General features: G+C 38.4%; 1 protein-coding gene across 3 annotated transcripts; it reads right to left on the bottom strand.

The window, feature by feature from the left end:
• Positions 1–1276: 1276 nt before the first annotated feature.
• LOC122870854 (proto-oncogene vav-like) lies at positions 1277–23905 on the bottom strand. Of its 3 annotated transcripts, none has more exons than XM_044185235.1 (29): positions 23769–23905; positions 23183–23269; positions 22967–23083; positions 20054–20170; positions 16341–16399; positions 16195–16260; positions 14730–14838; positions 13644–13739; positions 13418–13486; positions 13217–13320; positions 13006–13105; positions 11610–11705; positions 11454–11522; positions 11280–11366; positions 11108–11193; positions 10879–11014; positions 10676–10785; positions 9364–9465; positions 9172–9266; positions 9039–9061; positions 8809–8845; positions 8428–8564; positions 6248–6313; positions 5178–5209; positions 4200–4310; positions 3490–3577; positions 3177–3306; positions 1611–1762; positions 1277–1509 (listed from the first exon to the last, which is right to left on the bottom strand). In XM_044185235.1, the coding sequence occupies exons 2-29, from the start codon at positions 23267–23269 to the stop codon at positions 1456–1458; spliced, it is 2535 nt and encodes an 844-aa protein (XP_044041170.1). In that variant the 5' UTR covers positions 23769–23905; the 3' UTR covers positions 1277–1455. The 3 variants fall into 3 exon arrangements, with proteins under 3 accessions (XP_044041170.1, XP_044041172.1, XP_044041171.1); XM_044185237.1 differs by having other exon boundaries at positions 8548–8564; XM_044185236.1 differs by lacking the exon at positions 6248–6313.
• Between the last annotated feature and the right edge of the window lie 527 nt (positions 23906–24432).

Here is a 24432-nt window from a genome sequence, read left to right as displayed (position 1 = left end):
ATAAAGAAACGGTTTTCCCAGTTTGATGTGGAAGAACTTGACTGGACTGCACAGTCCTCACCTCAACCCCATCGAACATCTTTGGGATGAACTGGAACACCGACTATGAGCCAGACCTTATCACCCGACATCAGCAGCCAACCTCACTTCTGCTCTTGTCCCTAAATGGGAGCAAATCCCTGCAGCCAGGTCCCAACATGTTGTGGAAAGCTATCCCAAGAGAGTGGAGGCTGTTATAGCACGAGATTAATGCTCATAGTTTTGAAATGAGATGTTCAACAATCACATATACAACAGACAACAAGACAACAAACTGGACTGGACCAAGAACACTCAGGCTGTTTATAGGAAGGGCCAGAGCCGCCTCTATTTTCTGAGGAGGCTGAGGTCCTTCAACATCTGCCGGACGATGCTGAAGATGTTCTATGAGTCTGTGGTGGCCAGTGCTATCCTGTATGCTGTTGCATGCTGGGGCAGCAGGCTAAAGGTAGCGGACGCCAACAGACTCAACAAACTGATCCGTAAGGCCAGTGACATTGTGGGGGTGGAGCTGGACTCTCTGGCAGTGGTGTCAGAGAGGAGGATGCTGGCCAAACTACATGCCATCTTGGACAGTGTCTCCCACCCGCTCCATGACGTGCTGGTCAAGCTAAGGAGCACCTTCACCCCCAAAAAGCACCACAGAGCGCCACAGGAAGTCATTCCTGCCTGTGGCCATCAAACTATTTAACTCCTCCCTCTAAGGGTTAGTCTGTTTGACCCTAGGTCACTAAACTGGACATTGAGCATTACATCTCCGCCATAATTAATAATAATTGTGCAATATTCTGTGTAATACTTCCGTGCAATATTAGTTTTCCCCTTGTTAGTTTTTCTTATTTATTGCTACTGATACTATATACCTCAATTACTCTTCGACAGTACATGCACCTCCGCTTATTAATATTATTTATTACATAAGGAGTTACATTGTATTTTAAACTGTACTTTCATCACCAACCAGTAAACCCACTTGGTACTTGACACTTAGTTTATCTTATACCGACAGGATACTTAATTTATTTCTGACCTGTTTTATAGTGTTTATTTTTTTTCTAGTACTTTCTCCTGTGTGCACTGACGTAAAGACGAGCTACTGTAACAAAGAGTTTCCCTACGGGGATCAATAAAGTATTTCTGATTCTGATTCTGATTCTGATTCTGATATGGGTGTAAAGTTTGAGTGTACACTTTGTTCCAAGTTAGTTGTACATACATAAACCAGACATTCAGCAGGTCAGCTGAACAAAAGTTTTATTCACATTACTAGACAGTCATTAGATCTACAAGTAAAAGCATCTCTCACACGCACACAGCCACACTCGTGCATTTGGGTTAATGCAATCGATGGAGACCAGGTATCACACAGATCCCTAGATATACAGTATGGGTCTACATATCTCCTCTGGAGCCACGTCAGCAGTAGTCAGAGTAGTCCTCCTCTACATAGTTGGCTGGAAAGAACCCCACCTGGAAACACAGGAGCAGTGCAGGTAAGACAAGACACCTTAAAACCTGTAAATGTTTTTTTTTTGTTTTTTGTGACGTGTGTATTTTTGCAATTTCCTCACCCGCCCATACACCTCTCCTTTCCACCAACCACTGTGAGCTTTCTTGGAGAGGATCTTGATGGTGTCTCCTTCCCGCAGCGACAGCTCTGAGCGGTCCCTGGCTGAGAAGTCATACCTGGCCCTCACCACACCGAAACTCCTCATGCTGCCTCCTGTGAGACAGAGCCAACATTGCAGCATGGATAAGCTAAAAATAGCATAGTTGGACATTTTGGCGAAATTACCGTATTTGTGTTCTTGCCGAGAGATCGATAACACTTGTATTTGTCTGTTAAATATAAAGCTACACCCAGGAGACGGTTAGCTTAGCATAAAGACTAGAAATGGGGAAACAGCTAGCCTGACTCTATCCATAGGAAACAACATGTAGTTAATTACTCTTCGGTTTTTGTATGGATTAAAGGTCCAGTGTGTAACATTTAGGAGGAGCTATTGGCAGAAATTGAATATGATATTCATAAGTATGTTTTCATTTGTTTATAATCTCCTGAAAATAAGAATCATTGTGTTTTCATTACCTTAGAATAAGCTGTTGTTATCTACAGAGGAAGCGGGTCCCCTTCCATGGAGGTTGCCATGTTGCACCACCATGTTTCTACAGTAGCCCAGAATGGACAAACCAAACACTGGCTTTAGATAGGGCCTTTCGCACGTTTCACGGCCACCGTAGTTTCTTCTACATGCTTGGAAGGGGAGGGTGAGGTGAACGGTATTCAAATGGTTGCAAACTGCAATTTCAACGCTAGATGCCACTAAATCCTATATACTGGACCTTTAAGCAAACAAGATATATTGTGTAATTTGCCTGCTTTACGCGTGCTGGTAGGGGGATTTTTAGCTAGCAGCATGGCTCTATGAAAAGCAATGTTGATCTGTCAGTGCTTGGTCAGTCCACCTCTTTGGTCCGGAATGAAATCTCAACAACTATTTGATGGATTTCCATAAACTGACTTTGGTGATCCCCTGACCTTTCCTCTAGCGCCACCATGAGGTTGACATTTGTGGTTATAAGTGAAATCTCCCAACAACTATTGTATGGATTGCCATGAAATTTGGTTCACGCGTTCATGTCCCCCTCAGGATGAATTGTAATAACTTTGATATCCTGACCTTTTATCTAGCGCCATCATCAGGTCAACATTTCAATTTTAATCAGATTCCCATCAGCCTCAGCTGCACTATGTGTTTAGTGCTAATTAACAAATTTAGCATGCTAACATGATAAACTAAGATCATGAACATGGTATAAACATAAGAGAGATAACAGTAAAACAAGTTTTCCTAATCATCAGCATGTAAGCATTGTCATTGTGAGCATGTTAGCATGCTGATGTTAGCATTTAGGCTGAAGCACCGCTGTGCCCAAATACAGCCTCACAGAGCTGCTAGCATGGCTGCTCTTATTCTTGTCCAGCCTTTTGACAGAGCCAGGCTAGCTCCCCCCCCCCTGTTTCCAGTCTTTATGCTAAGCTACGCTAACCCTGGCTGTAGCTTGATATTTAGCATATGGATATGGCTGTGGTCATAATAAGGAGGAGTGTGTGAAATGACAGAGATGTACTGTACCTGGTGTGGTGGTTGGCGTGTTGTTAGGCATGTTGCATTGCTCTGGTTGTTTGTAAGGTGTACGCAGCGTGGTGTCCACATCCTTGAAGTACTCTTTCAAAGAGTTCTTCTGGTAAAACTGAATCATCTCCTAACACAGGTAGAAGAAGGAGGAGGAGAAGAAGAGTGTGAGAAACATGTGAGACAGATGTTGAATGTGGTTTGAGAGGAGGAAATTAGGTTACTCGCACATCCACAAAGTAAAGCAAAGTTTCAGTGTATTTCTTCTGGTCAGCATCATTCTATTTTGGCTGGATGAGGTTGTAAGACTTACGATTAAACCCTTGAACGCTTTCTTCTCATTGATGCGGTACAGGCCTTCAGCCGACGTGATCTTAATGTGTCTGATGTCCATGTTGAACCTGGAGGAGCAGAAAGAGGGTTATGGATAAAAGAGAGATAACCGTAAAACAAGTTCTCTGAGATTAATAACATTAAAGGGACAGTTCAGTTTTGGAGAATTTTAACTATTTGTCTAGAATAGCACAAAACTCACAAAGAGGTTGAACGGTGAAATTAGCCTTGTTTAGTTTGATAGCTGAATGATGTCGCTGCTCCGCTCACAAGAAGGAAAATAGACTTTTCCACTTCTGCTTAATGATTAGATTAATGGCTTTCATATGACAATGCTTTCGTAAAAGAAATAGGCTACTAATCCTCTGTTGGAGAAGGTGTATTTCCCTGCTTTTGAGAGGAAGTGATATCTGAGCTCATAGCCATCCAGAAATGTATCTAAATTTAGCTAAGATTATAATTCAACACAGCTAAGCAAGCAAAAAAACATCAGGTGTGTAGGTTAAAACTGGGTGAAGTTTGCATAGACAAGGCACTTTTCTAAAGTTTCTTTAGGTTAAAGGTTTAAGGTTCTTTAGATATCTGGGTTACATACAGAGCTGCAACCGACAAAAGAAACTAAACATTCCTCTAGATAAAGTTCTCCCAGAATTCAGCTTTGTTTTTGCTGATAAATTTGTGAAGGCTTACTTGATACTGATAGCAAACTCTCCTCCATCTTTCTGCCGCACGAGGAAGGTCCCATCAGACCGGGACATTAACAGGTTTTTGGCAGCGGTTCTGTCCATGTTGCCTGCGAACCTTCAAGCACAGTGAGAATCAGATTCTTATTCTTTGCTTACTTATACTTTATAAAGAGGAAATAAAACAGTCTTCAACATATAAAAGAAAAGTTGATTCCATCAATGATGAGTTAGCTCTCTGACTATTATTATTTATTATATTCATTATTTATATCTATTTATTATTACAACTGTGTGTTACTATGTTGTTCTTCATTCTGTTTATACACCAGCATGCACCTATAGGTGCTCGCAGGAGGAGTTATAGTTGTTGACAAATACATTAACAAACACTTATATCTGTTTACAGCTACATTATAGTGTGCTAAAACCATTTATTAAATGTGTATATACTTTATATATTTTATAAATGCTAAATAGGGGGATGTAAACTAAAGTGTTACCAAAGTGGCTTTGTGTAGAAGTTGTACGTGACTGCTGCATCTTTCAAATTATTAAGTTTATTAAGTTATTAAGTTTTTGTTTGTAGAAAAATTACGCATTATTAATGGGTTACTTTGTGTTTTTTGTTTCATTCAACAGTGTAATATTTGATATTACCACCAGGTGGCACCAAAGTAAATCATTTTGAAATCCTGTACACAGTGACTTTAAGGACAATACCATATTCATTGTTATTTGCAGCACTTTGAGTCCTCTAGAGTTAGTACCTCATTGTTATTATCATGAGCTCAGGGGCAGAGAACAGTGACTATACGATAATTAATAACTAATGGTTACTTTATACATGGAAAACAATGGTGTGAGGTGATACAAAAGCTGCTTTAAAATCACCAGTACTTTTCATTATCTGGTTCTGTTTTTGTGGCTATTCGTGTGTGGTATGGTGAGCAAGTGATTTAACCTAGTTCCTGTTGATACTTACCAGTGGAAGCCAGAGAGGTCGGGGGTCGGCCTCTGGGAAAAGGTGAGATTACACAGTGGTTAGATGTAAAATTTGTGTCAAGTCTGTTGTCATGGCGATAACTGCTCTTCAGTTCTTCATACTGCTAATGTTGATTTCAGTGCAGCTAATGACTAATTGCCTACTTGTGCAAGCTGACACCTACCACTGGACACGGCTGCCAACTCTCACACATTGACTGTGAGGCTCAGGCAGTTGACACTTTTCACACGCTTTCATACCAAACGTCCATTTTCTCAAGCAGTGAAAAACTAATTTATAACTGATAACACGAATCAACCCCACCAGCTCATGGAACTCCAGTGAATGCTAGAGTTTTGTGATAGAAAAATAAAGCGTCGCCAACAGCAGCAAGTTTGCTGAATGGATCTCTGTCTGTCACTGATTAATTGATGTCTTTTACCATCTTAAAATGTAAAAATTAAGTATGGATACATGAAGGTAAGAAGGATTATGTTCCTATATAAGCCATTAAATTTAAGACAATGAGATGGGGGGTTTACAATGTTTTTTATATATATATTTAAACTGAGTAAAAAAGGCATGTAGTTTGAGTTACAGTGAGAAGGTATCATAATGTACTCCTCATAATAAAGACTACTAGACACTGGACTTGAACATAAACAAAAGCTAACACATTCATTTACAGTGATCTTGATAAAACTATTGACAGTGTGTGACTTCTTAAAGTGTATATATATTTCATATTTTGATACATTTCTTATATGTTGTGATTGAAGTTGCAAACGGAACATTATCTGTTATAGTGCCTTAAATAATGTGCCATAGATCTACCAGTCTAAATTGAAAAGTTGGCAGCCCTGCCACTGGACTTAACTCAATATGTATGTCATTTGGTTGTTTTCTTGTGCTCAGATCTCTCTTGAAAAAAAAAAAGAAATTTGAAAATGTTGCGTTGTCAAAATGTTGTTGGGTTTTTTTTGGTTTTTTTTAGGCTTTTATGGCATTTTCAGTTTGGTGGAGGGTGTCTGTTGTTTAGGAGCTCATGTTGGCTGGTGGGTCTTACTCACAGCGACGTAGGGCTGAACTTTTTGGCAGGGGAACCATCCCATTTGACCAGCAGTCAGGTTCCTTCCCTGAGTGACACACACAACAAATCACATGGCCGGACTGGGTGGAGCAAGCAGTCATTGCGACATACTGTATAAATGAATCATCAGATTTATAAGAATAAGTAACTTATTAAAGAAACTCCACCTTAAAGAAAATGACTCATATACTGATCTGAGGCATTCACACTAAATTCGTATGCAGGGATTACTAAGGAAGTCTTGCAAAGCTTGAAACAACAGAAGTGATTTATGGATAAAGAAATAAATAAGAGATGTGTGAACTTAGAACAGAATACAATACCCTGACTATTTTTGTGTCAAGACTTGTAACTATCATGAAAATAGTTAGTTTGAGAGTAAAACGGTGTAGTCCCTCATTCGTCCAGGAGTGTTCTATCGTAGAAAAGGTTTCAGTCGTAGTCATCTGGACACTGTTTTCAGAATCAAGACGTTTCGGCTCCCATCCGGAAGTCATTCTCAATTGTGAAAAAATTGGACGGGAACTGGAAATTTAAACTACTCTGAGTTACATAAGCCCTGCCCTCAGGAAAGAAACTGCCTGAGTATCTGTTAATAGCTAGTTTCGCCTGAAACTGACCTAATAGTTTCAAGATGGCCCAGTAATCAGTAATCAGGCCTATTGTTCTCTGGCTGCATCTACTTCATCACTGCTAAGTGCCTGATTAGCATGTGATAGGCGTGACCAAGGTGATAATACACTCTGATAGACTTTGGGCAGATTAAATCTCAGACCACCATTTCTGTTCAAAGAGGGTTCTCTTTCTTCACAAAAATGGCTTCCTTGACGCCCGCTCAAACCAACTCTTCTCTCTACTAAGAATCTTCACCTCAAGTCTTCAAATGTGTGGTTTGTAGCTTTTGCATTTAAAAGCTACAAACCACACATTTGAAGACAGCGAGGTGAAGATTCTTAGTAGAGAGAAGCTTATGTAACTCAGAGTAGTTTAAATTTCCAGTTCCCGTCCAATTTTTTCACAATTGAGAATGACTTCCGGATGGGAGCCGAAACGTCTTGATTCTGAAAACAGTGTCCAGATGACTACGACTGAAACCTTTTCTACGTTTGAGAGTAAAAGCTTAATCAAATATTGTGGATCCACCAGGCTCTAGTTCAAGAGTATGACAGATTAAAGCACAAAGCCAGTGTTTTGCATGCTTTAACCCTTTTACTACAAAGACTTCACATTACATTTTTCCAGAACAAAGATTTTAGATAAATAAAAGCTTCTTTACTACCCTCTAATTGTGTTTATTCATTCTGGTGCGATTTAAAAAAAAATGGAGATTTCTAATCATCACAGTGAGGAATAAAGAAATAAAATAACTTTTTTTTGTCAAAGTTACTTTGATCTTGTAATACAGTTAAAGGCACTGAATGCAGGAAGTGTACACGTGAGGGTAGATTCGACATCCAGGACTTGAAAGTCTGCTGAACAGGAACTATGAAACTGATTATCCTTTTTTCAGTGTCCACTTTTGCTTGTTTTTGTGAAGTGAACTTTGTGAATCCAATGATGTTGGACAAATCTCAAATATTGACTAGTGAAGTTTCCCACAAGCACTTGAATGCACCAACAAGTAAACAAAAACAGACCCTGATCTAAACTTTGTTATCATGCAACAATAACATAACTGACAAATAAAGTCTGAAAAGTAGTAAAACAGTCACACATCAACCTACAAACTATGGAATGCTTTGGTAAAACAATCAGCAACAAGGTAAACATCATCTGATAGGCCTTTTTCACAGAATACATTTTGACTGGTCATAGATAACAATAAAGGTGGCCATGACAGTGAGCCTGCATGCACAATACCAGGACCCTGAAATCGAAGCAGCTAAATGGAATCCAGCCATTAAGTTTGATTTATTTTCCAAATCAAAAGCTTTTAAATTAATCACACAGCAGAGGCAGAAGTGCTAGTTGGGCACGAGGGAGGAAGTGGAGGGTAGAGAATGAGATACAGAGAGGTAAATGTCAAAACAGACTGAAAAAGAAAAAAGCATCTCACACCTACACATTAACCACAGGAAACAAGTCTAAACACAACCAAATAATGTGCGATAACCCTCAGCTTTCAGAATACAGAGTGTTTATGCTGGTTTTTAACATCACCTCCCACCATGGCAGGTCAGCATCAGCCCTGGTCAGCTCAATGATGTCACCTTTGGAGAGGTGAAGCAGTTGGCCGAAGCCCACAGGGGGCGGCGGCAAGCCATAATACTCCTGACACACCTCCATCTTAGGGCATCCTGAGACAGAGAGCGAGGAGGAGAAAGAGGAGACATTGAGATATGAGGAAGGAGCTCTGACAGGCAACGCAAGCACTTTCATTCCATCAAATATTTCATTTACTCTTGAACATTTAGGAGGTTGATTGGGAGAATAAACATGACCAAAACGGAAACCATGACTGAAAGTTTCTAATGTTTTGTCCAAGTAGTAAAAGAAGTAAAACATTTGCATTTTGAACTTATTATATCATGAATTTCTTACCAACGCTGGAAAGTCCAGAAGATCTCTGTGCTTTATTCTGGAGGGACAAAAGACAAAAGAACTGTAGCTATCGTACCTCAAGTTTTATCTATTTGCACAAGTTAAACAAAAAAAGTAGTGTGCAGGTAGAGGAAAAAAGTCCAACAAGGGCTTATTCATCACCTTTACCTGAATAATATAAATTATATATATATATATATTCACAATGTCAAAGATAAATGTAATCTTACCTTCTTCATAGTACCAGGATGATCTGTAATTTGAAGAGGACAATCAATGTAAGAAGTTATAAATGCACTAATTCATGATAATTAGACTAATCAGAAATAGTATTTAAATACACACACACACCCATATACAGACCTGAATTTCGTCCACAGGCAGGGACTCTGCCTAAACACTCTTTATGTGCAGCCATTTTACAGCGAGTGCAGCGATAGCCCTGGAAAAATATCCCTCTGCAGACGACAGATGGAGAAATTCAGCTTCAGTGGACAAGTTTCGTTTAAAATTGGAGCTAAGAGAGAAACTGAGAGAACCAGTGAGACAAAGTACCTTAACAGCATTGAGCAGGCCTTGCAGCAGGTGGTTTCCTCGAAGCAGTGCATTTGGAAGTCATGGTTGTTGGCTGTGGAGTTCTCTGGACACATATTTGACCTGCAACCATGAAGTACAACTGTTTTGACCATGCTGAGGTAACAAGCATTAACAGGGCATCTGCCAGGAGAGCATCTATTTGGTATTCCTGAGACTGAATAAACCAACAGTAGCAGCAACACAGTGCAGGTCAGATTGCAAATAACAAGATCAACAAATCATAGATGTCGGTTAATTTCCCACAGGGTTGAGCAATCAGCAAAACTGCAACGCAAAACCATATCGACAAGTGACTACAGCTAAACTTTTCCAAGTCAGTTTCTGTCAACAGTGACCTAAACTTACTCCGTTCTGTTTCTCTTCTGATGTGTTTTTACATTATATCATTTACTTATGGATCATTTGAAATAATAAAATATTGTTCTTCATTACAAAGGTGATTAACTTAAATCTGTAATAACTAACTCTTTGGCCACTTAGAGGCAGCAGAAACTATGAACCCAACGCTAACATAACTTATAACTATGTTGATATTGTGAACATGTTAGCAAACAGTTGCTTATTTACACATTCAGCAGAAATGAAGCAACATTATCTTTCATTTGAAATAGTGTTTCTGGTAACCAGGCAAATGTAAGTCCAATATTTAGCTCCTTTTTTGGTCTCTACCAAGTCCTGCGGGCAATATCTGGCTCTTTAGCTTCTAAATGCTCCACTGTGTTCACCAGCTAGTCGTTAACTATGTCTGTCTGTTTGGTGCTGAGCAGATAGTGTACAGATAGAGCTTTTTTTGCTGAAATCAGCTGCCTACTGCTATAAGAGTGGTGAGAGTGAACTAAAAATAAAAAGTTGCAGCCCAAAAAACAAAAACAACTAGGTGAAAGATGTTATAAAGCCCCAAGCTGAGGGGGAATTGCTGAGTCCGGTGATAATTCTCTGTGAGTTTGTCATAACGAGCAACTTCTTTCACATTACACATAGTCAGACGATCCATTATAATATAAAAATACTGATTATAGATCACCAAGACTGTCCAACTTTTATTTGGAGACTGCCGGAATAAGCATCTCAAAAATAATGCTTGGAGAATGGTTGTATCCGTCATCAGATGCTGTATCAACATTTTATCAGCAAAAATACTAAGTTACTGCTTGTTGCTGCATGAGATTACTACATCGATTCAAGCAGACCTTCTTCACTCTTTGGCAAGAATTCTGTGTGTGTAAATTTCCATGTGTATATGTGCACATGTGTATGTGTAATAACTCACAGAGCCATCTCAAACTGTTCCAGCCATTTCTTCTTCAGTTCTCTGGTTTTGAAGAATAAATCGTACCCACACTTCCCATAGTTGTCCAGCAGAAGGAACAAATAGGACCACTGTTCGCACACACAAACACACGCTGTTAGCTTTATGGATGCCTAATAGATGTACTGTCTAGTATAATTGGTGCCACAGAGTAGTAGAAAGACCTTCTTATTGTCCTTTTCTCCTGTGGTTTCATCTCGTATCTGGTAGTGCTGTAGTTCAATGATGTCCTTTAGCTCAAAAGTCTCTCCACTCTTCTTCTTACACACAAACATGGCCTTATCGAAGAGGAATGCATACCTGACGAGCAACCAAACATACACAGATACAAAACAAGGTCAGATACATGGCATTAACGCATGACAAATAGATTAAGACATAAACTACACACACCTGTCCTGTTTAGACTTTTTCTCCGGGCTGCAGATCTTCAGCTCTCCATCTATCTTGGGGCGACCATAGAGAGCTAGAGACTGAGTCTAAAGAGCAGAGGATAGTGAGGATGATCAGCGAAGAAAAACAAAATAACAGCCAGCCAGATTAAAAGTGAAACATGTGACCTCACCATGTTTTCGATGGACAGCTGGAAGGTGGTGATCTGTCTGATGATCTCATTGTCTCGCTTTACCTCGTTCACACACTGCGCCAAGTCCTGGAAACACACACATAGACGGATGAATGAATGAATCATAAATTTAAGTTAGTGATTGACATATACACATATTACATACACACTTACTCTCATGGCATCAAGAGCTGTGCGGAGGTTGTCCTTATCTGTAGGGTCAGTGGTGTGCTTCACCAGCTCCTGCAGGCGCAAACAGATAAGTTATAGACTAACTGGAAAAATGAACATGCATGGGCACACATAAAACACACATCTGTACAAACATACCTGTAACAGCAGGTGATATTTGAGGACCCTCTGCATAGGGACCATGAGTAAATCTCTGAGAGAAAAACGACCACTATTTGCTCTCTTTGAACACTCCTGAGAGAGAGAGAGAGAGAGAGAGAGAGAGAAGGAAGTAAACATCTGCAGTAAATCATAGGTGTGTTAGAAGGATGTTGTGTGGCAGCTTTCCCACCAATTTTCCCTGGTGGCCAAATGCGGTACTGAAACAAAAAAAATTCCCCCTTGGGCCAGAAAGGGGCCACATCTGTGAAACTGCTGACAGGACACCTCAAATAGCACACAAGGTCAGTTATTACTCTTTGTATTATAAATTGTTAAAAATAAAATATATTAAAAATAAAGTTTTAATATTTGTCAAACCTTCTTGAGGCCTAGAAATATTATGTGCATGATGTCATCTGAATCGTAGAAAAGGTTTCAATCGCAGTCGTAATCGTATGTCATCTCAATGTACAGTCAAAGGTTAGAGCCAGGGTAAAAGACACTAAAGCACACATGTTGTGGCCCACACAATACAGAAGCAAACCATCATGGAAATGTTTAGCAGGACCAAAGTGGACCAAATCCCTAGAGCCGCTAACATGATGGCTAAAAAGTATCCTTATGGACTTAAAGTGAGCAATATGTCCCTATGTTTAGGTAATATTGAGAAAATCAGTATGCTACCTTTTCTTTTCCTTATGGCCAATTCCCGCAGTCCTTCTTGCTGCTAAATTCCTTTCTTGGAGTGGAGCTCATGGATGCATTATGAGAAGGGATACCGTGTTCAAAGATAACGTCCATTTGTTCCAATAAAAGTTGCTCATCCAGCACATAAAAGCCAAAAAAGCTTTCTCTCTTCCTGGTTTGTTTCTCGATTGTGTAACCGATGACACATGTGCCTTAGTGTGTCTTTCCCTACATCTGCTGGCTCATCCAATAGACACTACACTCATAAAAGATGCTTTTCTAGGTTCTGGGGAAGTTTTACAGTTTCATAAGACAAAGAGTAATAAATAACCTTCTGTGCCATTTAAGGCGACCTGTCAAATATTTGTTTTAGTACCACAGTTGGCCACTGGGACAAACTAACAGCAAGACTGACTGCCACAGTGTATCTAGCCCTCCGAAGGACAATGTATACAGAACGAAAGTAGGAGTCATTAGTGATGCAACAAGCACATGATCCCTCACTAGCTTCCCACCACTGAAGCATGCTTATTGTGTTCAATAGGGCCAAGCTACTCGAGGATGCCATCAGTGACTCCACCTTTAGTTCAGACTGAACTGGCACAAATTTGAACCCTAAACTATCCAAACCTACTTCATAACTTTATTAAAAAAATCACACATCTTCTGCTCATATGTACTATTTGAGTGTGTGTCTTTTTCTCACCTCCAGTTTCATTCTGATATCCTCCCTCGTATTTGAAAGCTTGTCAAGGTGTTTTGTTGACGTTTCCACCTGACTACAGTAACGGCCATACAGTAAGAGCCTGAGGGGGGTAAGTATATTAGAACATATTACAACATTCATGTATTCTTAGTAGTCTTACTGTATTACAGAAACAATTGTGTGTGTGTGTGTGTGTGTGTGTGTTGTGTACCTCTCCTTGTAGTTCAGAAAGACCTGGTACAGGTTCTTGGCTCCACAATTTAGGATGGAATTCCGGACCTCCTCCAACAAATTACGATGGGTGTTGGCCAACTCCTACAAATACACATATGCAAAAAACATGTAAAAAAGGCAAATACATAAAGGTAAACCTGTACACATGACCAGGTGTGTAGATAATCTCCTCCCGTACCTCTATATTGATGAAGATACTCTCAATGTCTTGAGCCTTGAGAAACTTTTCAAGAGGCTTCATAAAGTGCTGCACAAAAAAGAAGGTATGGTTGTTACTGTCTTTAAATGTGTGTATAAATGTCTGTTTGCATGCTTGTGTGTGTCTGTGTATGAGTGACTTTTTCCATGTGAGATTTATCTAAATGTGTTGATCTTCTTTCACTAGATTGTAAACATGTGCACACCTGTAATATAGATTCCAGTGTATCAGAGTATTTCTCTTCTGTCTGTCTGATTTCCTGCAGGCAGCACTCTCGTTTGTCTACCCCAGTCTTCTGCAGCTGTAGAAACACACACACAAAAATGTCAAATGAAGCATGAAGAGACCAGCACAGAAAATTTTTATAAAATCTTTTTTTATATACATATGTTAGCTATAAAAGACCCAATTTGTAGCAATAAGATTTGTTTTAACTTGTATCTTGGTGCTGAACTCTAGATACAGACCTTCCAGATCAATCTGTGTCTTTAGTCTCTCTCACCCCTCCACTGTTGTGTACTTTATTGGTAGTTCTATTTATTTTCTTGATGTCTTTTTGCATAGCATTTTTAGTTGTTTTTGGAAGAAATGTGTTCCATTTGTCTCACACAGAACACAGTGGAAACAGTAGTCCAATTGATGCATGAATATTTGACAGAAAATTATAAAATGAACAGGATAAAATGCTACAGCAATATTGTCAAATATTGAGGCTTTTCAATTTCAGTGGCATTTCCTGAAAATTTTTTATGGCAGTTTTACCTTGAGGCACTGTTAATTCAACTCCCCTGAGGCCTCATTTGCACCAGCTATCATAGTATCTCATAGACAGATTGTGCCTTTATGAATTATGTAGCTAGGTGACATTTACACATAATTCCTTTTCTGGTGGCTGCTATCTGAAGTTATCTGTTAATGTAGCTCCTATCTGCAAATGGAGACACAACAATCTCTGGACAAGGGATCATGAGATATTTAACAGGATAGGAGAGCAGAAAGATATATTTTTGCTACAGAAAATAATAAAAAAATTACGGTCCTCTAAACTTTGCTTGTTTTCTTGCGTATTACTGAATAATTTGACCTATTAAGGTATCTCGATAAAGAAATGCAACAAAGAAACAAAGTCACTCTTTGGTTGAACTGGTAGACATATGTAACCAGAGGTCTCAAGTAAAATTGCTTCATTTAAAAAAAAAAAAAAAATCACAAACCAAAATTCCAGGTTGCCAAAAGACAGCGCAAACCTTCCTTTTTGTTAAAGTTATAATGTTGTGTGAGGTCCACTCACAGTTTCAGGTTGTTCATCTGTCCTCATCAAGTCTTCATAGATCTCATCTCCTTCGTTCTCCTCATCCTCCACAAAGTCGTACAAGTCTTCATCCTCATCCAGTGTGTCACTGATACACATGATACATACATACAAAATTGTTATTGGTCTTGTCTTCATCATTTTCTCACTCCACAGAGGTGACAGTCAGCGACAGAACAACACCTGTGTAGGTTGGGTAGGGATTCAATGTGTTGCTTTAGGATAATGGAGCAGGATGGATCACTATACTTATTCTGTCCTCTTTTTCACAGGTTTTGGCTGATAAACTGCATGTGTATTTTTAGAAAATACTGTAGATTAATAACTGGGAACAGGGTGTGGCCATGTTTGAATCCCTAGTCCTAATTATTAAATGACATTCAAAATGACCCTTTTCTCTTCACTTTGGATTATATTTCTTATTAGCATGGCAAACCTGCTCAAATAGGAAATGCTGAAGTAAATATATTTACCAAACTCTTATACAAATACAATATGACATTTATCCACTTACAGCAATAGTAAAATATTTTGTGTATTAATATATTGGCATGGATCTCCAGATTCGATTCAAGTTTAAGTCAGAAGGTCCCCATTTGATTTTTTAAATTTTATTCAATTACTTTCAAATACTTAAGATTCCATTACTGGTACATTAGATATATAACAATAACGCATAAATGTGACAGTGCTTCTTAGAACTTATGCTGGGAAATTAAATTTCTTTTTAGTCCAAAACTAAGCAACACTTCTGTTTTCTTTTGAATATATAGTGGCCCCAATTGGGTACAAGTGCAGAACAAAAACACCAAATACAGAAAAAGATACATTTTAATGATGCATGTTTTGTGTTTGGACCTTCAATGTCTACAATAGATAAATAAATAAATAATCTTTGTCTTTTAATTGTAGGTGTCATTTTTGTTTGCCTGACGAAGACCTTGGCGATCAAAATGTTGCATCATTAAAAATTTTTTTGGAAGGAGACGATTATTTGAAATAAAAACACTTCAGTCTCCTCATTGCTCATTTTGTTCTAATGACCATATGGTGTGGGAACATCAAGGTAAACTATTGTAGAAGTAATAGTTTGTATAATAACTGCTTTCTTGCACACTTAAAGGAATTTTGCTTTGTATTTTTATTTTTGTTTTGTATTTATTTGTATTTCTTAATAATTGGCATGGACTGTATGTATGCCATGTGTCTGCATGTGCTGACTTGTGTTGCTGTTACTCTCTAGCACAAGTTACGAACAAACATTGGAAGTGGACTCTACTGTGTGTGCTGGGAAGGATGAATCATTGGTGTAACTATGTACAGTAGGAGACCTAAAGGAGATATGCTATTCACCTATGTTCCAATTTGTTTTAAAATACAAAACAATAAATTGATAAAGGGAGCTCAAGATTATTATGTTGATATTATTAAGAAAAAGACTTACTCTATGTGGTCAGACAGGCCGCTGTAGATCTCGTCATCAGGAGTGCATCCTTCCAAAGGAAAAGGCCTGGAGGTAGGGAAAGTGTGTGTGAGTGTTTGTAGGTAATGGTGGTAAAGGAAGGAAGGTGGAGGAAAGAAATTACTTACTGGAATCCTCTTTGTGTAGCAATCGACGAATGAGAGAGGATGGACAAAGTGTCTATGACCTGTCACACACAGACACACACAAGGAGGCACAGTATATAGTTAGTATATCCCACACAGAGAGAGACACAGACTGGTGGAGAAACAATAAGAGCTGTTTGACACATTAAACACTGACAATGAATAATTTTCCTCTGACCTGGTTTCAAGTCTTATTCTTGCACTGTTAAACTGAGAACTGCAGTATCATGATGAGTAATCTCAGATAACCAATTTCATGAGCGATGTGCTCAGAAACAAACTCAAAGTTGTCACATAGCCATCCGAATGAAACTGATGTTCTTTCTAATTAAGCAACAACATGTGTGAGTGAGCTCTAATATCTCTGCTTATCTGGACTTGTTAGCTGTTTTCATGTTATGTAACTATGACAGCAAGCAAGATAATATTAATAATAGATAATAATAATAAAGATAATAATAATATTTTGACTTCTGTTCTAGTTGAAACTTTTAGTTGCAATGAGAAACATAAAAATTCAAATGTTGCCTGCCAGAGTTCAGAACTATGGTTCTTTTCTTTCAGAGAGAAAAATAAAAAGAAGGCCGGCCTGTCATGACACTTCAGGTGATATAAAATAAATTTACTGTCCAAATAATGTAAAATGTATTTCTCAGTCAGTACAGCTGAGCTTTTTACTTCCACTCAAGATAGAGAAAGGAGGAAAGATTAACAAGAAGTGAAAGTCTGTAGGAGAAGTTCAGAGCAAAAACATTTGAATGGACTGGTTTACAGCCCAACTGCCATATAATAACCAGAGTATTCTTCAACAAGACTTTAAAGGAATAGTTCAGCATTTTGGGAAATGCGCTTCTTCACTTTCCTGCTAAGAGTTAGATGAGAAGATTGATTCCACTGTCATGTTTGTCCATTAAATAGGAAGCTACAGCCAGCAGCCAATTAGCTTAGCTTAGCATGAAGACTTGAAACCACTAGCTTGGCTCCGTCCAAAGGTAACAAAATCCACCTATAAGCACCTCTAAAGCTCACTAATTAAGATGTTATAATTCATTTTAAAATGGAAGTGTAAAAATGAAAACTCGTCATATTAGGAGGATTATGTACCAGAGTACTTCCTGGCACACTCCACCAGAAAGCAAATAAGTGCATTTCCCAAAATGCTTTAATGGTGTTAAACACTAAACTATACAGATCTTGAGATATAAATTTGTCTCATGACAGCAGAAAGGAGCACACTACTGTTCCAGCTCCATTTATTCTGAGGCCAGCACATTAAGCTAAAACTTGTAATATCTGTAGCTAAAACTTGAATTACCAAAAAAAGCACTTCCCTGGCACCATCAGCATTAAATCATCAATGGTGGAAAGTAACTAAGTATATTTACTCAAGCACTGAACTTAAATACAATTTTGAGTTTACTGTACTTTAGTATTTCCATTTTATGTTACTTTTACTTCTACTGCACTACATTTCAGAGGCAAATATTGTACTTTCTACTCCACCACGTTTATTTGACAGCTACAGTTAGTGGTTACTTTTGTGATTAAGATTTTACATTAAAAAATCATATCATAACATTTGCACAGATTCTGGAAATTGATCCCTCATGCGAACATTGTGGGCTTGTGCCAGCATGACTGACACATGTTCTGGAGCGGTCCTAGTTTGTTGAACTATTGGAGAAGTATTTTTCATACTTTGTCTAAGGTATTGAATAGGAATGTTGATTTAGACCCTCTAATGGCTGTTTTTGAGGTTATAGATCTTAATGTGGGGCACGTCGATTAATACTACTTAACTGGAAGCAGGCAACAGGCCCTACCCATGCAAACTGGAGAAGTGATGATGCATTTAGATTAAGAGAAAATACAATTCTCATTAAAAAGACAGGAGGGTAAGTTCTACAAAATATGGTCACCTTTATTAATTACTTCAGCCAGACCAGAAACTGATATATTACATATGAATACCACCATCTTCTAGTTTCCCACTTACTCTTTACTTGATTATAGAAAGACAAGACAGACAGACCCTCTATAGATACACCAATTTGTTCATTGACAAGGCTTATAGACATCCACCCCTTTTTATTTATTTATTTTTTACTTTTATTTTTTCCCCCCAGTATCATTCTTTACCTTTTTTAAATTAATTGTTGTTTGATTTGTCTCTGTTAGCAGGACTGTTGGTAGGACAGTAGACTCTTCTGTGTACTGTAAATTTGTATTATAAGTCATACATTGTTTATTACAAGTGTATAATTCTAAATGTTATATTTTGTATGGCCTCCCATGTGGAGAATTGTGTTTTACAAGTTTCAAATGTTAAAAGGACAATAAAAACAGTGTTTAAAAAATGACATTATAAGCTTATAAAATACAATATATTGTTAAAGACTAAACCAGTGATTCCTAACCCTTTTGGTTTGTAACCCCTTAAAACAAGTGTCATCAGTGTCAGGTTGGGGCTCATTGTGATGTTTCAGGTGTTTCACCAAAGAGAGATTTCCTCTCTAAACTTCTCATTTAGTTTCATTTAAATTATTGCTTGAGGCCTAAAGAGGTAAAATGATCCAAATGAATACAAATTCGGGAGCAGAACCTTTTTTAAAATCTTCTTTTCTACCACAATTATAATCCAATAACCCACCAGATTTATTTTTGAAGGGGACCAGACCCCTAGGTTGGGAAACAATGGACTAAACTACTCAACTGTCTGTAAAGTAGTTCAAACTAGCTCCACCTCAACCAGCTACAACAGTAAAAAGCTACTTATGAGTTGATGCATCCGTTATACATATATATTTGTTGTGATCCTAATTGAAACTGCTCACAATAAGGTCTGTGGATTATCTTGAGTAACCAGGTCATGATTTCTGGAAAGAGACATTGCTGTTGAGTTTTTCAAATTAATTTTTTTGGCACTTTGAGCACCACAAGCCGAGTGCCATCTAGTTTCATTATATTACAAAAAGGCCGACATCTCTATGGCTGATATCTCCAAAACTGGGCAACTCACATCAAAGCAATCTAGATGGATAAATAGCACCACAGGTAAGAGTAAAAATATGAATTTTTGATTTTGGGATGAACTGTCCCTTTAATAAAGGCATCTGAATACTTCTTCCACCACTGAAAATCATCCTTTACATTTTACACTGTGCCTTTGTGTTTGCTGTATTTTATGGTACTGGGTGACTGGAATCAGTGAAAGTGAAACGAGAAGCTCAGTGACTGTAACACACTGTAAACTAAGTAAAAACAGCAAATACTGTAAAAAGAAGCCACAGATTAAAGTCCACCTCCCGTTGACTCATTTCTTTCTTAAAGACACTGCTTCCTCTTACTTTGTACATTCAAATAAATGAGGAGAATATTTCGAATCTCCTATTGTTCACACTGAAGTGTGATGCATTGCATCGAAAGTGAAAGAGAACTGCAAAATACTGAATTAATTTGTTCACTCAGCCACTTCAATAAGAGAATCACCAAACTACTTCCTGTCAGGGCTATGTCGGTGTCTGCAAGCTGCAGTGAGGAGTCAGGACTCTGTTCACACTTCTGTCTTCTACCATAATGACTGGAGTTTGAGGGCACAATGTGTTTCCCTCATGCAGAAGTTGTAATTACTGTGTTAGATAGATAGATAGATAGATAGATAGATAAACACACAGATAGATGTGGTGGGGTTATACCTTTGCGAAGTCTCGAACATCAAACAGGTCAAAGGCCTCAAACAGTTCATTCTTTTTGAGATGAAATCTCTCCTGACAAACTCCCAGAAACTTCCGGATATTCTTCAGGCACAGGAACTAAAAACAAACAGAAATACAAACATTACTTTACTTTTACTGAAATGATTAATTGATTAGTTGATCAACAGAACCTTTATCAACTACAGTTTTGATAATCTATTAATAGTTCAAAGTAGTAGTATCAAAGAACAAGACACAGGTATTTGAGGCTGTACTTTCTACTTCAGCTAAATGCTAACATCTGCATGCTAACATGACATGTTTAACATCTTTAAGTATTGGATAAAGTTAATTTGACCTGATGATGGTGCTGAGGAAAAGCCAGGGGCTCACCAAAGTAATTACAAGTTTTCCTGATGGGGACATGAATGCCCGTACCAAATTTAATTTAAATCCATCCAACAGTTGTTGAGACATTTCACTAAAAGCCGCAAATGTCAACCTCATGGTGGTGCAGAGGGAAAGTCAGCAGATCACCAGTCAGCAGGATTCATCCTCGGGGGACAAGAATGTCTGTACAAAATTTCATGACGATCTATTTAATAATTGTCAAGATATATCAGTATGGAAGTGGTAGACCGACTGACCAACTAACCGACCAACCAACATGCCACTAGCATGGCTAAAAACAAAAAGACAAAAAAAAAAAAGGCAGGAAACAACATTAAAGCAATGCCTGTGGCAAGATACACCATAAACAAAAACAACCTTAAAAAACCTTGACATCTACAAATTAGACTAAACATTTACAAGACAAAATAATGTGGTGTTACAAACAAATAGAAAGTGAACATAACACACAATAAACATGTAAAGCAGGCACATAAAGCACATACAGAAAGACAACGAGTGTAACACATGACATAAAACGTGCAGATTTCAAACACACTTGATAGATATTGTTAAACACTGTAAGATCAAAGTATTGTTAAATATCATGCTGGCACTGCTGTTTGTCTAATGAGCAGATTGTTTAACTTTCTAGCATTAAAAGTGACACAGGTACAACATGAACACAAACAGTTGCACTTAAAACTATATTAAAGTGTATGTAAATGCTGCTCAGTCACACGGACCGCATGAACATGAACAGCAATGAAACGGACAAAGAAATGTCTAATACTAAAAGAAGTATAATGAATTTTATAACTAAAATATAGCTACAACAGCAAGTACAGAGAGCGCAGCGCACAGAACAACTGACATGGTGGTCAGGCATTTACATAACTTCCTGAAACAGCTGCTCTCGCTGTTCTTTATGCATCTCTGTCTGCTCAGCAGTGGGAAATGAGGAACTCTAATTTGAGAAAAGGGGAAACGCTGAGTTCCAACTGATACTGCTGCACACTTCACATCGCTCTGTTAGGTGTTCATATTAACACACAGGCATACAGTACATACAGTATATCCCTGCAGCAGCAGCAAACCTTATTGCAAGAGCACAGGGAAAATCCTCTACTTGTGTAATGCCATCAGGTGTGTGTGTGTGTGTGTACGCATCAGAGTGGAGTCCTATCTTCTGTTAATCACCGGATGTTTCTTAACCACTCTTGACCTCATAGGATTTCCCACAGTTTCACATGCACGTGTCAAAGCACATCAACCCCTGCACACTCACACACTTTAAAGACATTACGGTGAGTCCTATCAGATTTGATTCAAGGACTTCCCATCAGAGTGACAGACTGTTTTCACTACCTCCCTTCCAATTCCCTCTGTCTCATCAGACAGAACCCATTGTTGTTTTTCTTCTGTCAGGTTATCAATCCAGTTTTCTTGTTTCCTTATTAGCATGATATCTCAAAAATGTTTATATACATATATAGATTTTGAGGAAATTTGGTGAAAAGACAGTCCATGATCGAAGACATTTGTTTTTAGTGTGGATCCGGATCCACACTAAGATCTAGGTGAACCCAGGAATTTTCTGAAAAGATTTCGTAAAGGAATAGTACATTTTGGGAAATACACTTATTCACTTTCTTGCTGAGAAGATCGATGCCACGCTCAAGTCTGTAAGTCAAATATGCTAGAGCGAACAGCTGATTAGCTTAGCTTAGCACAAAGACTGGGAACAGTGGAAAACAGCTAGCCTGGCTCTGTCCAAAGGCAACAAAATCAACCTACTGGCACCTCCAAAACTCAATAATTAACAAGTTATGTCTAATTTGTTTAACTTTAACTTTAACTTTAACTAAATGTAAATACGAAAATTTGCTGTTTTACAGGGGGGTATTGTGTCGGGCCATTTCTTGGCTGAGAGCTGTTGCCAGGCAACCAGCAGAGACTACAGAAAATTAATATGTAACAGAATCATGTCACTCTTCTCATCTAGGTACAGATGAGGTACACTGCTAAAATTACTATCTTGTCAAGTAATTTTTGTACATTGTTGACTCCTAAAGAGTCCAAAATGTGTCAAACAAGAAAATATCTGCCAGTGTCATGAGATAATTTTAATCCTGTTTATATATCCAGTTATTCCAATTATCATGTCTTCTTTGAAGATAGTGTCACTGATCCCTACAAAATTATCAAAACAAATTGATTCTTATCGAAAACATATTGACAAAATCTCATTGCATTAGCAGATTTCTTAGAAAACATGAATTTTAGGGTTCAATAATCGACAAAATGTACTTGATAAGTTTTTTGCGGTGTATGCCCTCTCTGAGTTGTCTCTAGTTCTTTGTCTTTTCTTCTTCATCATTGTCCCCTCCGCTCTCTACACACGCTCCCAGCTGTAGGACAGATATACATCACACTATTTTCTTATCGGACAGGGTCTGGGCTTCAGCGCTGCCTCCTGGTCGCTATGGAAATGGAGCAGGAAAACGTTTGTGTGTGCATTACCTGGGACATCTGTGGGCGCAGGTTGATCTCTCTCAGGTTGACAGCCTGAGGCAGCAAGTTGTTGAGCAACTGGCAGAGCAGCACACCATCTCTCAGAGCCTGAGCCAGGTCACATACCTGGCACAGCACACACACACACGAAATTAGACTGAGGAACCAAGACAGGATGTGTGTTCATGTGCAGGTGTATGAGTTTGTGTGACACAGCTGATTTACCTGTGCGCCCTCCCATGTGACCCGATGGTTATCAGGAAGAACTCGACAGTCAATCAACCATATTGCACACTGCCGCCACAACTCCATCTTTGTTTTTTGAATAAAAGATAGACAGATAGATAGATGGATAGATAGATAGATAGATAGATAGATAGATAGATAGATAGATAGATAGATAGATACATTTTTTGTTCATTTGTGGAGTTCACACTGAATAGAAAAAATAAAAAAATGTATTCACCATGTGAATTCACACATACAAAAACTTCTGCTGCTGCTGCATTACATGAATAAAGTAGCGCTGGATCTCACTTTGTCATAGTTTAACTTCTCTTCTTTTTTTTTTAGTAAAGTAGAACCTGGATATGGAAATTATTGAAGATTATTCAATCAGTCTGAGATCAAATCAGTAGCAAATCAATTGGCCTACAGCAAACACTGAGCAGTCACTCTCACGCTGTGCTTGAAATATTGAAGCGGCCTTGAAACCCAGTAAAATAACAAAAAAAGCCACCACTCCACTAGAAAACTTAATCATTTTCTAATTGCATGTCAGTGTAGGATGAGTATTACAATCAGCTCTCACCTTCAGTTCTATGTCTTATTTCTCAGTGTTCACCTCCCTTTCATTATCTCATTGTCAGACTTCGGCGCTCTCGTTCTGCCTTTCTTCCGTGGTGGGTGTTCTGCAGAGCTGCAGTGTGTCAAAGGCTTTTAACTTCATCCCGCAACTTCCTTTTTCCTCTGACGCACTCTCTCACTGCCGCATTCACACTCACAGATGCACACACACACTCGCGTTTGCATACACACAAAGCTGCTGCAGTTGCTGCTGCTATGAGTGGTACAAGTTTATAAAAAAGGCAGAGTGTGATAGTTATGTGAAATGGGAGTGAGAGAGTGTTCATGTGTGTAGAAAAAATAAATGTGATACAAGGTCAACCACAACAAAATTTTTAGACAGCCCCCAAACAAACTTCTAATGCGGTGAATTGACATTAGTAATGTGTTATTCAAGTTTGTGGACGTAATATGCAAAATCTAGAGGCATCAAGTTGAAAGTGTCTTCACAAAGATGTTTTATCCACTTTTATGTCTCTAAAATGCTGTAAGAATCACACAATAAAAAATCATTAAACCTGTTACAATACATTTATTATCATCATCCATCCATTTTCTACCGCTTGGTCCCGTTAGGGGTCGCGGGTGACTGGAGCCTATCCCAGTGACTTTGGGCCTTAGGCAGGGTA

The sequence above is a fragment of the Siniperca chuatsi genome, linkage group LG3 (genome assembly GCF_020085105.1).
Source record: "Siniperca chuatsi isolate FFG_IHB_CAS linkage group LG3, ASM2008510v1, whole genome shotgun sequence".
In the NCBI taxonomy this organism is placed as follows: Eukaryota; Metazoa; Chordata; class Actinopteri; order Centrarchiformes; family Sinipercidae; genus Siniperca; species Siniperca chuatsi.
The sequence above is the reverse complement of the archived record's forward strand: the minus strand, read 5'-3'. Positions and strand labels throughout refer to the sequence as shown.

What these genes read in the sequence shown, in the direction of transcription:
- LOC122870854 (XM_044185235.1), bottom strand. Translation starts at nt 23,269, where the DNA reads ATGGAGTTGTGGCGGCAGTGTGCAATATGGTTGATTGACTGTCGAGTT. An exon ending in CAGATGAACAACCTGAAACT is followed by an intron (nt 13,740 to 14,729) that starts GTGAGTGGACCT and finishes GTGTTTCTACAG; the next exon opens with CTGCAGAAGACTGGGGTAGA. An exon ending in AGCTGTCCATCGAAAACATG is followed by an intron (nt 11,194 to 11,279) that starts GTGAGGTCACAT and finishes TCTGCTCTTTAG; the next exon opens with ACTCAGTCTCTAGCTCTCTA.